Source organism: Portunus trituberculatus, chromosome 48 (genome assembly GCF_017591435.1).
Source record: "Portunus trituberculatus isolate SZX2019 chromosome 48, ASM1759143v1, whole genome shotgun sequence".
In the NCBI taxonomy this organism is placed as follows: Eukaryota; Metazoa; Arthropoda; class Malacostraca; order Decapoda; family Portunidae; genus Portunus; species Portunus trituberculatus.
This window is the reverse complement of record NC_059302.1, coordinates 15,278,526-15,293,450: the sequence shown is the minus strand read 5'-3', so window position 1 is coordinate 15,293,450 and position 14,925 is coordinate 15,278,526. Positions and strand designations below refer to the sequence as shown.

Sequence of the window (14,925 nt, the reverse complement as noted above, 5' to 3'; positions counted from 1 at the left end):
CATGGTGACAACAATGTCTCAGTACCACATGGCCACACAAAACTGCAGGGATATGCTTTTTCACCTGAATTATCCCATCTACACCTTTTTCCCCCTTGGTCATCTTTTCTTTCATGAAAAAGACAAAAACTTTGTCTGCCTTTACACTGAGGTAGTGATGCAGTGCAGTAAATATACTATACTTGTATCTTTAACTATTAGTTTATTGATTTTCATACTTGAAAAATGTTCATTTAACTGAAGAAGTTATTAGAATATGAAAAATATAAATACCTGTTAGCCACAGTAACCTGCAGTATACTAAGTCTGCAATATAGATTTACTTATATTAGTCAGAAAAATATGTAATCTACATACTTTGGGTATGGTAGGTGAACCAAGATATGGTAAGGAATTGCTGTACGTATGTATACTTCATTTTTTTTTTTTTTTTCTTTCTTAGGCTTTCTCAAGGCAACTGAAGAGGGAACGAAATCGCTTACCCCGGTATACCAATGGGCTCCGTGAAGATCTTGCCAAGCTGATAACAATTGTTGATGGAGATAAGCCATGGGAAGCCTGCTGGCAGAGTGGAAGAACAATGGCTAAACTGACCTCATTTATGGTGATGGCTGTGCGTGCTAACTGTCCACTCATTGCAGGTTTCTTGCAGTGGGCTGGGGCAGGGGCATTTTTTAGTGCATCTAGGAAAACCACTCCTCTGCATGCTGCCTTAGAAGAAGGTAATCTCAGCTTAACAGAGACACTGATGCGAGACCTTGGTGCATCGCTGTACATACCAGATGCTGAAGGCCGTTTTCCAAAGGATATAAGTAACATGACCCCTGCTCTGTTGGACAAACTAGAAATAGTAAGTTAAAAAATGTGTACATCTTACTTATTTAATTGCTCATAAGCATGGTTGAGAAAATATGGGTTTTATTGTTTTTTGGGGATTTCATTTATTTCTTATCTTTATTCTTCATTTACTATAGTATGTTAAACATTTTGAATAAGCAGTTGAAAAAAAGACACTGAGGTGCCAGTTCCCAAACAGAGTCAAAAGCATTGGTCAATAATCAAAAGATAAAGTGTCTTGAAATTTCCCTCTTGATAGAGTTCAAGTCATAGAAAGGTGGAGATACAAAAGCAAGGAGTCCTAGGGTTTACCAAAGAAAAGGGAGAATGATTTAGAGAATACTGGTTAATTCTTCCATTAGAGGTGGACTGAGCAGGGGTAAGAAAAAGAAGAATGTCTTGTGCAGTAAGGTCATAGGAGGAGGGAAGATATGTAGTTAGCAAGATCCAAAGAGGAGTTATCATGAAAGGAGTGGTAGAAGATTGCAAGAGATACCAAAAGATTGCAAGAGATGTGGTGATGAAAAAGAGGCTGAAAACATTCAGTTAGAGAAGAGTTGATATAACAAAAAGCTGTTCATTCTGTATTGTCTACAGTGTCCACAAAACTACTGACTGCTTCATCCTAGCACCTACAGTCCATACCCAAAAAAGTTTTAAAAAATCAGTAGAACACAAAAAGATTCCCATATATTAATATTTAATCTTCTGGCCCTTCATCTTCATAATCATCTTAAATCTTTAAGGCATAGAATAAGCAAGATTTCTTTTTAGATAATCATGGTCCATATTAGTAATCCACAGTTTATTAATTTCATCAATCATGTAAGGTACTGAAGCTGTGTCATTTATTGCAAGTTGTTTATTCATATGACTCCAGCAGTTCTCTATTGTATTGAAATCTGTACAATTACCTGACATATCAAGAAGCTATATGTCATGTTCTTCCAACCACTTCATCACTTCTCATTCCTAATGTATGGTGCACCATTCTGCATGAAAAGTGTGATGCCCATGCAAGTCATGAAAAAGAGTACATGATCTACCACTTGAACAAAAAGCACCCCTTAGGCAAAAAATACAGCCCTCACATACCCCAGCACCACTAAATGCTTCCAGATTATCACACTACCTGGATATTTTTTTTTTTTCCGTATACTACTGAAGTGCGTATGATCTTTAGGGCAGGTGCATCATAGTCTGATGCACCTGAAAGTGCTTTCGTCACTGAAAACCACCTTACACCACTGCTCTCCAGTCCAATTCTTATTATTTGTGAGCAAAAGCAAGTATTTTCTTCACCATCACCTTAGTCTACTAAATCCATAATAATAATAATAATAATAAGGGGGTACACACTAACCCAGTACCCCATCTTGGAAAGTGTCAATGTCCCCAAGAACCTCTGTTGTAATGCCTGGCAAAGGTGGCTTCCCTTGACCACCCAGCCTTTGCCAAGATATGTGCAATTGGCACCGCCATGGCCTTTGCCCTCAACGCTGCAGCCTGCCTCACGCTGCCAGCTGAATATATTCTGGTGTCTACACATGACCTGTGCAGCATAATCCTAACCCACCTAGCAATAGTGTCTCTAGTGACAGGTTTATGGGGTCTCACAATACTAAGGAATAAAGGACAATCCATCTGATCCACACCAGTCCGAAACTGGGCAGTCCTCTCAATGTAACATAACATAACATAACATAAATAATAGGATAACAAAGGGCCACCAGGGCCCATCTAGGTTATCCTGTATCAGTCGCACAGCGACCTCGTCATCAGTACTTAAAGATACACTTACAAGTACACAATACATTATATACTAATTCTAAATATTTGGCCCATTAACAGGGCTAGGGTAAGTCCTGCAGCGAAATCCTCTACAATTTGTGGTCCCCATACATGGGGATCATGTCTTGTTTAACTATAGTAAATTTCTTATAAAAACTATCATGCAGCGCTATACATAATTATAAATCTAATAAATTTAAGTGCTTATCTAATCTGTTTTTAAACATTGTCAAACTAGTGCTATTTACAACCGTCTCTGGCAATGCATTCCAGAAGTCTACCACCCTATGACTAAAGAAATATTTTCTTATATCTAACCTGCAGCCTTGCTTTCTAATCTTCCTGCCATGATTTCTAGTCCTACTTCCCTCCTCTAAGGTAAAGAAAGATCTCACATCTATGTAGTTTGTATCTGAGAACATTTTAAATAACTCTATCATATCCCTCTTATACATCTCCTCTCAAATGAAAACATGTTTAATTCCTTTAATCTATCTCTATACTCCAGGCGCTTTAATGCTGGTATCATCCTAGTTGCTCTTCTCTGAACTGCTTCTAACATGTTGATATCCTGCCTATAGTGGGGTGACCAGGCCTGTATGCAATACTCTAAATGGGGCCTAACATAGGAATTATATAAGCTACGCACCACTTCCTTACTTTTATAACTAACATTTCTATTTATAAAACCCAGGATCCTATTTGCCCTATTTCTTGCTTCTAAACATTGCTTTGAAAATTTCATAGTCCTGTCTATCACTACTCCTAAATCCTTTCCTTCCTCTACTGCCTCTAGCCAACATCCCTCCATCTCATAGTTAAAGTTTGTGTTGTCTTTACCTAAATGCATAACCTGACACTTTTAGAATTAAACTCCATCTGCCACCTGTCTGCCCATGCTATCAGCCTGTCCAGGTCTCGTTGTATTCTGTAATTGTCCTTTTCACCCTGTACTGCACATGCTATCTTAGTATCATCTGCAAACTTTGATACTTTGCTACTAATTCCTATATCTAAATCGTTAATGTACACCAAGAAAAGAAGAGGTCCTAGCACTGATCCTTGGGGTACCCCACTAACCACTTCCTTCCACTCAGACATTGCCCCATTTAATACTACTCTCTGTTTCCTATCAGAAAGTCATTCACTAATCCAATCAACTAACCTACCCCCTATCCCATGTAGTCTCAATTTGTACACTAGCCTCCTATGCGGTACCTTATCAAACGCCTTGCTAAAATCTAGATATATAACATCTATGCTATTTCCATCATCTAACTCCTTGGTAATATATTCTAAGATATCAAGCAAATTTGTAAGACAGGACCTCTCTGATCAGCAAACCTAAGTGATCTTTCAGAAATACTGTCTACACCCTCCCTAAGTACTCTGGCATGTAGCTCATCAGGACCACTAGCTTTCCTATGGTCTAGTTCAAGAATAAATTTCCTAATAATTCCCGGTTTTATATCAATATTTTCTAAAGCTCTTAAACTACTCGTCGCACTGTTTGTAACAGGATTTCCCATTCTTTCCCTAGTAAATACTGAAGAAAATTGTTCATTCAATAATTCTACTATGTCTTCATTTTGATCCACTACTACACCATCTTTTCTGAGTGGTCCAATCCTATCCTTATTTCTTTTATCACTGACCTTGTAATAACTATATAATTTTTGGGATCTTTACTCCCAGCTCTAGCTAGTTTTATCTCTGCCTGCCTTTTACTTTTTTATAACCTTACTCAAATCATCTCTGACCTGTCTGTACCTAATCAAATCTACATCTTCCCACTTTTCTGCAACTCTCTGTATGCCCTCTTCTCTCTGATCTGGCTACCTATCTCATGAGTCCACCATAATGGCTTCCTGTTTCTCTGCCTTATATCTTTGTAAGGGATACACTGCATCACTATACCCTTTACTACAACCTTAAAAATATCCCACATCTCCTGTGCAGTTTTATTTCCAAAACTATCTTCCCAGTTTACCTCTCCTAATAACTGACGTAACCTACCATAATTGCCTTTCTGATAGTTTGGGACTCTAGTCTTATTCACTATATTATCCCTACTGGAATTAATGATAAATCTAATTATATGATGGTCACTGTTTGCTAAAGTCTCTCCTACCTCAACTTCCTTTAAACAATGCTCAATATTTGTTAGTACTATGTCTAAAACCTTCCTCCCCTAGTAGGTTTATCTACCATCTGCACTAAATAGTTATCCTGAAAACTTTCCATAAACTTATTTTCACTAGCATCTCCTACCATCCTCTCCCAGTTTACTGACTTAAGATTAAAATCCCTAAGATAATTGTCTGACTAGTACACCCCTATTTATCTCATCTACCATAAGGTTGTCTACATCTGCTGACTGGTTAGGTGGTCTATAAAAGCTCCTACTCTAATAACCTTACTTTTGTTTACTCTAACATCCAGCCATAAGGACTCTACTCTGTTATCTACCTTAATACCATTAACCTGACTGGAAATGAAGGATTTTTTACATAAATAACTACTCCTCCACCTATCCTACCAATTCTCTGGTGTAAATACATAATGTATCCATCTACTTCATATTCTTTCCTATTTTCCTAAACTTTTCCTCATTTACCCATGCCTCTGTGACACATACAACATCTAAGTCCTCCTCAACTATATAACTAGATAACTCGTCCTTCTTGTTCCTAAGACTCCTGGCATTTACATAAAAACATTTAAGTCCTGCTACCTTCCTAGATGCTGTCTCCTTATTTGGAATCCTAATCTTATTCTCTCCTATTTGCACCTGGAAATCTTTCCTAATCTTTTCACTATCTCTGTTTATCCTATCTAATTTATGTCTAGCATCTTTCTTCTGGAATGCATTTGCTACCTCACCCCTACACTCCATCCCAACTCCCCTCCAGACATCCACTCAGCACATCCACACCCTTCCTACTCAGATGCACACCATCCCTAGCATACAAATCCCTTCGCCCATAGAACCTATCCCATACATCCACAAAGCTGACACCCACATCCTTACACATCCCTTTTACCCGATCATTCACACCAATGGCTCTAGACAACCATTCCTGCTAACATACACACGAGGCAAGATTCCTGACACTACACACCTCCTACCACTCTCCCTTATCTTGCCTAACATTTCCCGAAATCTTGCCACTAACTCCTCCGACCCACCTGCTCTGACATCATTCCCACCTACGTGCAAAACTACTACACCCTCCCTCTCCATCCCCCCAACCCTCTTCTGCACCTCCTCACTCACTGCCTTCACACCTGCACCAGGCATACACACGTTCGTCCTCCTATCCCTGTCTTTCCCACAGAAAGTGCTATCTAAATACCTAACCTGAGAGTCATCCACCACACACACCTGAGGTGTGCTAGGCACAACCCTCCTACTCCTCTCCTCTACCCCCTTCTTTCTCCTTTCACTCACCACAACCACTTCATTCACTCTCACTCTCACTCTCCCCCTCCCCCTCCAACAAACCGAACCTATTTTCACACTCAACAGGTTTTCCTCCCTAACTGCCTCCGCTTTCCTTCCCCTCGCAACCTGCCATCTCTGCCCATCCTGACTACTATCTTTTCCAGTCTGGCTCGCCTGCTCCCTCTTCCTCACTCTGCTCTTCCCAATAGAGGGCCAAGCCACCCTGTCGCCCTCAGAAGGTCCAACCTTCGGCCTAACACTGATCTCCTGCCTAATTTTTTCCACTGCCTCCCCAAGCCTCTTAACCTCCTCCTTCAACTCAAAGATGAGAACTTCGTTCGCACTTTTCCCCTCACTTAGCTTTCTGATTTCCTCTCGCAATTCTCGGTGCTCAAGAGAAAGAACTAAATTCTCGCTCTTGAGCCTACACACCATACACTCAGAAAAGTCAACGACCTTCCTGTCATGCCCACACATCTCACACACAACAAGCTCTCCCAATCCCATCTCAACACTCTCTTTCACGCACTCAATCACACTCTGATATACCTCAGTAGCTACCGCCATACTAATTTACAATCTGTTAACTCACAAACAAATAAAAATACTTGGTGACGGTGGGGTGGGAGAACCGCGGTGGTGGGGGGGGCCTAAGTGAGGTCAACTAATCCTCTTTCAAGGTCAACTTGACGGTTACAAGCCTAGTCTCCTCGCTCTACCAAAATACTTTTAACTCACAAACACTGATTCTAACCACTATTTCACTCTAATCTAACACTTGCAGTACACACTTTCACTTCACTAACACTCAAAAGCACCACACACAGACACCAAGCACAAATACCACTCGCTAACTATAAAAACCACAGCCAAAAACGGAGCGCACACACAACATGTCCACTCGCCACCGCAGCTACTCCCTGAGTAGCTGTCTCACAAACACATAGCCTCTTATCAGTAGCATATGCTGTAAAGTTCACAAATTTTACATTGAATTTTGGGTGACACTGCTTGATGTTGTCTCCTAATGATACACAAATAGAGGTTTCCCCAATGCGAATATTTTTCAACACTAACAAATGCAACGTTTGCACTCTGGCAGCTTGTGTGAGTGCCATCAACATTACTAATTTCAATGTGAGTTCTTTTAGCGTAAGGGTGCATAATGGTTCCAGAGTACACAGCTGTTCCAGCACTAACTTGACATCCAAGGTCTGTGTGTAACGGGGCATAGGAGGTCTCAGGTTGAAGACTCCCCTCAAAAACCTGTTAACATCCATCCACCACAATGCCAAGTGAAGAGAGGACTCCCCTCGCTGTGTTGACGCAGTCATAGGCAACACCCCTGTGGAAAGTGTCGGATAAAAAATGTATGACATCTGTTAAACTTGGAGTAAGAGGATTGATGTGCCCTCTGTCACAAAACTGTATCAATCTGGTGACATGTGTCTGATACTGTCTCTGTGTCGCTGGTCTCCAGGAGGCCATAAGGATGTCCGTACCTGCTGTCAAAATGCCTCTTGCTTGCAGGTGTCGCCGGACAAGAGACATAACATCAACCGGGTGTGCTTCATGACTGGGTGTTCCTCCTCTGAAGGTGGATGTCGCAGAATGTCGTTCCTCCACATGATTAGCTGGGGCTCCCTGATGAGCATCTTCAGGAGGGTTCCCATCCAAGGTTGTGAAGGCCATAAGGGCACAATGAGCCACCTTCTCACCATCTCTGCATGCATCTTTTGAAGGCATCTGGCAATCAGAGCAAAGGGGGGAAAAATGTAGACCAGAAGAAACTGTGACCAAGTTATGGAAAAGGCATCAAAGTGTTCTGCCTCTGGATCAGGATGCCAAGAACAAAAACGAGAAACCTGGTTATTTAACCTAGAAGCAAACAAATCAATGCTGGGGACACCAAAGATGTTGCAAAGCTCTCTAAAAATTCCCACATTTAATTTCCATTCATGTCTATTATTAAACTGTCGTGAAGCTGCATTTGCCATAGAATTACCACTTCCTGGGATGTGAAAACACGTAATCCAAACATTGTTTTCTGCACACCAATCCCAGAGGTTCCGACATGTCATAACAGGATGGTGATTTCGTGTCCCCCATTTGATTGACATAAGCTACTACTGTTGCGTTGTCGCAAAACACCTTAACGTGCTTTCCTCTGATCAGATGGGCAAAGGAATTCACAGCAAATAGGATGGCTTTTAGTTCCTTTGAGTTTATATGCAACTCCACTTTAGTTGCGGACCATCTGCCATTAATACATTGGTCATAAAGGCATCCACCCCAACCCAGGTTGGAGGCATTAGAGTACAGGTCTAACTCTGTGCCAGGTCTAAAAATTTTCCTGTCCTGCACTGCAACATTAGTGATCCACCAAAGGAGATCTTTTTCATGTCAGCCGTGATGTCCATCCACTTGTCAAAGTTACCACCTGTCCGCTGCAATGCTGAGGTTTTCGCCATCTCCAGCTTCCTATAATGCAGTTTCCCCATTTCTACCATGGGAATTGCAGCAACCAAGTATCCAATCACTTTGGCCACATTCCTGATTGTGTCACGACTCTGGTGAAAAAGGCATGTGCAGCTTTGAACTATTTTCTCTCTCCTCCTGTCAGGTAAAGTAACTGTCATTGATACAGAGTCTATGATGTTCCCCAAATACTCCAAACGCTGCGTGGGCACAAAGACAGATTTCTTCACGTTAATATAGAAACCCACCTGCTGAAGTAGCTCAAGTGTTGAACTGATACTCTCATAGCATCTTTCAGCTGAACTGTGGGTAATAAGAGTGTCATCTATGTAACTTGTGATGGTGTAGCCTCTCTGTCTCAAAGTAGCAAAAACAGGTTTCATTAGCTTTGTGAATAGGTGAGGCCCTTCAGAAACCCCATTTGGAAGGCAGGTAAATTGATAGATCTTGCCTTGCCACCAAAAACAAAGAAATTTCTGTTACTCCTCAGCTATCTTGACAGAGTAGTAAGCATGTAATCCCTCTTGTTAACAAGGTGAACTACCTGCTCGAAGTTTTCCATTTTAAAATGTTTGTAATCAATGTGCCTGTTTAGTTTTTCCAAGTTTAGTATCATCCTAAGGCCACCATCCTTATTCTGACGTAGAAAAACAGGGGATAAAATCTGTCCCTCCTGTCTTTGTGTCAGCTTTATAACCCCAAGGTCTAAAAGCTTGTTAACCTCCTGAGTAACAATGCACCTTTCCTCCTCACAAAAAACATAAGTAATATCCTCAGAAAATAAGTGACTGATATCATCTACATTAATATCCAAATGACAATGTGCTACAATGTCAAGAATATGAGGATCACTTGTCAATTTTTGCCACTCATGCACAAAATGTTGAAGCTTGCGTGCTTCAAAGTCAAGTCTTACCTCAGTTATTGCCAGGGGTTGTTGGGACCTCGGCCCCTGGAGTTTTTTGCCTCCGAAGCCTGCTGCGGGAAGGCCTGTCTGTGGTCTAGCCTTTGGCCAGAAGCGCTGTGGCAATAGGGTTGGTATCTAGACGAAACACCCAGTGAGGGTCCTCTCCCAAAGGAGCCTCTGCCTCGTCCAGCACTGAACCTCCAAGTAGTAACTGTTTCTTGGCCGTGAACTTAGACTTTAGTCTCTCAGACTCCTCAATGGTTCTGGCAGACTGAGAAACATCATCCCCGAAGAGGAATCTAGTCATTGGAGACTTATGAGAGCACAAATGAGCATATTTCTGATTGATCTTCCACTTAATAATGAATCTCCATGTCAAGTTGTTCCTGTGGTTAGCATGGCCAAGTAAAGCCAGAGCACCATTAAGCATATGTATCTCATTGACCACCTCTGGGCGACCCACCTGGGCAACCTTATCCAAAACAGTGAGTGACTTGGTGATGATCGTGGCAGCCTTAACTATACGAAAGTCACCCTTAACTATATGAAAGTCAGTCTTCCTTGTGTCTATTTTCAGCGCATCCAACACCTGAGTGTTACACTCAACAGGTGCCAAAGCCGGACAGTTGCTCGGCCTCTTCACAACATCAGCCTCCATAATCTCCTTGTACTCATCTTCACGCATGCTGCAGTCAAACACATGATTGACCATGTCAGCAACATGCTTGTCAATCCCGTCTGAAATTTCATCCACTGGGCCGTAAGACTTAGCACACTGCCTGAGGACACTATCTGTGGGTAAATCGTCCTGAAAATCACTACCCGAGTCAACCTGCCATACAGAGGGAAACCCAGAGAAACTTGGGCTGGCACCGCCTCCGACTCTCACCGAGGGAGGTGTGTTGACAACATAGCTGGCAACTCCACCGCCACCTGGCACCTTGTTTCTCTCCTTCTTCAGTTCCTCCAAATCCCACATAATTCAGCCAAAACCTCCATAACCATATTCCAGGGTGGAGCACAAGCCTCTTCCCGAGAAGTAGATGACCTAGAAACAATAGGGGAAGGCAGGTAGACATCTCCCTCCGAGCCGCTGGTAACGCCTTGTGGAAGTTCCCGACCCGAACTTTCCCGGCGGGTAGAGATCATTCCAGTCCTGGAGGAGTCCTTTCTAGAGGTTCCTTTGCCTTTATGCTGCCTGTAAGTGGGTGCAGCCCTTAAGCTCAGTGACGGCACGTCAGACAAACCCTCCTGGACATCAGACATGTTGGCGGGCGGGAGGCAAGAGCAGAACTATTTGTTTATCAAGGAGAATGAGAGTCGTAAACTCTCTTCTCAGTGCACCAAAACGGGCACTCCCCTGCTCCTGTATGGATAACAGGGTGATGTTGCAGCCAGCTCCTAAATGGATAACAGGCCGAGGCAAAGCCTTTCCGCTCCAAACAAGGATAACAGGAAGAAGGCTGCCTGTACTTGAAGTCCAGGTCCTGGCGGAGCGTAGACGTCTGACCGTGATGACAACAACATAAGTACTGACATGGCGAGGCAGCATGGTGTATCTCATAGGAAAGTGAGCGGTGGCAGAGGAGTGATTTGCAGACATAAAATAAACATTACAGTAGTAATGAATTTCCATGAATAAATGTGTTGTTTGAATGACATAGAAGTATTGCATGTTGTGGCCAGGACTTTAAGTGAATGTGTGTAAAGAATCACATTGTTGTTTATTTTGAGTGGTTGAATGGATGTTGGTGTTGGTGATTATCATATCTATTTGTTAGAAGTTATGTTAAGTTTATTTGTGTTTAAAAAGGCTTGAAATCTGTTAAGAAATGTTTGTAAGATGTTAGAGGCTGTGTCTACTTTTGGATGGGTGCAATTGTAATGTCATCTGCATAAGAAGTTATGGTCAATTTTCAGTTTCACTGACATGTAGTGACCTGTAACCTAACCTAACTTTGACCTAATTATACACAAAAATATGACATTAAATATTAAAAAGCTTACTCCATGAAGAAAAACAATGTAGGAAATTGTTGGCAACATTGCTCACTAAGAACAACAACACTTGTGGTAGTCACCGCCACCACCAAAAGGTGTGATTTATTCACTTTCAAAGATTTTTTTTGTGTGATTTTGTTGATTCATAACCTATTCTGCAACACACATTCACTGCTCTCTTATCAAGAAACCATGATTTCCCACACATCCCTCAAGATCATTGGGGATGAGAGATAGGCATAAGTTGAGAAGAGTCATAACTGGAAAACTCCATTAGAGAAGGAAATGATGTTGAACATCAATCAATTCACTACATGTCTCAGTGGAGAAACATAAATAACAAGAGAAAATCATTGGATGTGAGAAACCAGAAATTGCCCTAACTTGTATGGAGAACCTGGCATGGTGGCATTTTCAGGGATACATCCTGATGATCAGACGAAACCAGTAATCCTGGTCCCCTCCATGTTGAATTAATAAAATTTATGGTTTCTATTTTCCTCATTAGTTTTGCATCACTTGCAAATAGATTTATAATTATCTATTTCTTCAATCATGTCATTCACATACTATATCACAAACATTATTAACCTCAACACCAGTCCCCATGGGACACTACTAGTTACCTTTAGCTTAGTTGAATATTGGTCTTGTTTTACAGCTCTCATTTCTCTATCATGGAAGTAATCCTCCACCCACTCCAGCAGTCTTTCTCTAATTCCTCCATACATTTCTGTCTTCTATGCAATCCTCAGTGTGGTACTTTGTCAAAAGCCATCTTCAAGTCCAGATATACACTATCCATCTATGCATCTCTTTCTTGAATAGTATCAATCACTCTTGAGTAAGATGATAACAATTTTGTGGAGCATGATCCTCTAAATCCAAATTTAGAATTCATTTCATCTTTCCTTTATTACTTAATCACATGTTTTTCCCACAACACTGGTCAAAGACACGGGTCTATATAAAGGTGGTAGAGAAACCTTAGCTGAATCAGGAAAACCTTATTTTCTTATGTTTTGACTCTACAGTCTTCTTCAGAGAATGACAGACACAGAGTCTAGCTGTATATATATTGCAGGATTGGATCACCTGGCTGGACGTTTGATTATGGAAATGTTAGAAAGAGAGTTTGTGCATATTATGGGGAGAAATTCTAAGTGGTTTCGCTACATGGATGATATACTAGTGGTGGTGTTGGATAATGTAAATACAGGCAACCCCCACTTAACGAAGGTTCACGCAACGAAATTTCTCTACAAAGAATGTTTCCTTTTACTACCATCTGCTCGTTTAATGAACACCAAACTCGCTTTAACAAAATTTTATCCAGGTCATTTTTTCCAAGTTTGAAAGCTCTGCCGTATCATGCAAGCCAACAGGCTTTTGAATACACCAGCGCCTCTTGTTGACAAAACGCGCACCACTCAATCCCCCTAGTTCAAAACTATAACAGCGTCAGCAGCAGCTCGTCTTCCCTTGCTCAGCATGCCACCAAAATGCCCTGCAATGTTGCCTAGCGTTGCTACGAAGACCAGGAAGTCTTACTCTCGAAGTGAAGCTGGATATTATTCATAGACACGAGAGAGGCGAGAAAACTAATAGCATTGGTCGCCACCATGGCTTGACTCATCTACTGTCTCTTCTATTTTCAAGTCAGCAGACTTTATTAAGAAGGCTGGTGAGACCATATCTACCTTGCAAGCTAAAAGAACGCAGCAAAGAATACGTAAACACAATACTCACTGCGTCACTGCCTTCACCACTCACACCACAGTCAGTCACCATCTCCCTCTGAGCTTTTCCCTTTGGTTAAATTAACATGTTTTCATTATTTACCATTCTAAATACTAGAAGTGTATTTAAAGTAAAGGGAAAAGCAAGAAATAATAAGAGAAAGCAAAAAATAATAAGAGGAAACAAAACAAAGAATACGTAAACACAACACTTACTGCGTCACTGCCTTCACCATCTCTCTCTGAGCTTTTCCACTTTATCAAAAATCCACTTATCAAAAATAACCCCACAGTATAAAAGTAAACACTAGTAAAAATATAAACGCAGGACGCCAATGTTTTAATTCACCCCTCACAAGCACACGCCCTTGCTGTCCACCTCCTAGTCAAGGACATCATCATCCACCTGCGCTTCCCCTGCTTCCTCCACTTCCACGGGATTGTCAACATCCTCTTTTGGTACTACATTTTCCACTGGTGTTTACTTGAAAAACTGCAGCATGGTGGTCTGGCACTTTTTCTTGGAAAATCCTTTTTGAATCACTGTATAGCAGAAGAGTGCGTCCATGGCAGCGGAGCTCCCACCTAGGGGGCCCACCGCGGAGGAGCAGGGGTGATGACGTCATCCACGCCACACCTCCCCGCCACTCGCAGTACTGACTAACTTGACCACCCTTGGAGCCTCTTATCTCTTCCCCTCCCCCATTTTTTTTTAACTGCATTACATATTACACTAATACTCCGCTTAACGAACGTTCGTCTAACGAATTTCCAGTTTAACGTACTATATAAAGTTAGACCAAAAAGTCCACACAACGTACAACCACATCCGTTTTAGCAAATTTTCTGGGTTTGAATTTGCCAGGTAAGGGACCGAACATTGTAGCTTTGCTGTGATTGGCTGGCTCCCCGCCTCTTTCTAGCGCTCTTGGAGCTGGATCCAAGATTCTTTAACAACGTCAGAGCAACCTCCTGCCGCGAAATGGCTTCCATGAATGCTTGGAGGGATGGTGACAAGGTTGCTATCAGGCTGCTGGGAACACCACCTCTAGAGGTGGTGTTACTGTCTTATATATGCATTTATGTTCACAAAACAACATTTCTATTAGCTTTTTATAAACCTTGCCCCCAAGAAAGGATTATTTGTAATGCATAAAGTGAAATCTTACATGGAATACCAAAAAATACAGCAGAGATGAGATTGGCCACAGACGAAGCGGAAACTCATGGCAACTCGGCTGCTTCTTCTTCTTCTTGTGACCCTTTTAGCCTGCGTGTTGTCTTTCACCACGATATTAAATTTGTTTCCACTCCTCTATTGCCTGCTGTAATGGATATCATATCATAGTTTTCATATATGCTCATGCCATGAGGATAACCTCGACTCTGTGGCACACTGAGTGATAGTGAATTACTAATGAAATACCGCGGTATTTCATTAGTAATTTTAAGTATTTTAAGTAAGGTTTATATAAAAGCTAATCGAAAAAAAATACATATTTTTTAACCCATATGGTATGTTGGGGATGAGCCCAGAATGCATCCCTCCTATTTCCATTATTTCTTATGGGAAAATTATGTCCACTTAACGAATTTCTGCTCTACGAAGACCTTTGACATCCCCTATCCTGTTTGTTAACCCCTTCAGTACCATGACGTGTTTCCCTATTCATTCTGGTGACTATTTGGTGATTTTATGCAGCTTCAGAAACTCATGTGGGGATTAA

General features: G+C 41.5%; 1 protein-coding gene across 1 annotated transcript; it reads right to left on the bottom strand.

The window, feature by feature from the left end:
* Positions 1-6,868: 6,868 nt before the first annotated feature.
* Positions 6,869-8,792, bottom strand: LOC123498642. The gene is made up of 2 exons (XM_045245956.1): positions 7,576-8,792; positions 6,869-7,418 (listed from the first exon to the last, which is right to left on the bottom strand). Exons 1-2 carry the CDS (start codon positions 7,817-7,819, stop codon positions 6,928-6,930), a joined length of 735 nt encoding a protein of 244 aa, XP_045101891.1. The 5' UTR covers positions 7,820-8,792; the 3' UTR covers positions 6,869-6,927.
* Between the last annotated feature and the right edge of the window lie 6,133 nt (positions 8,793-14,925).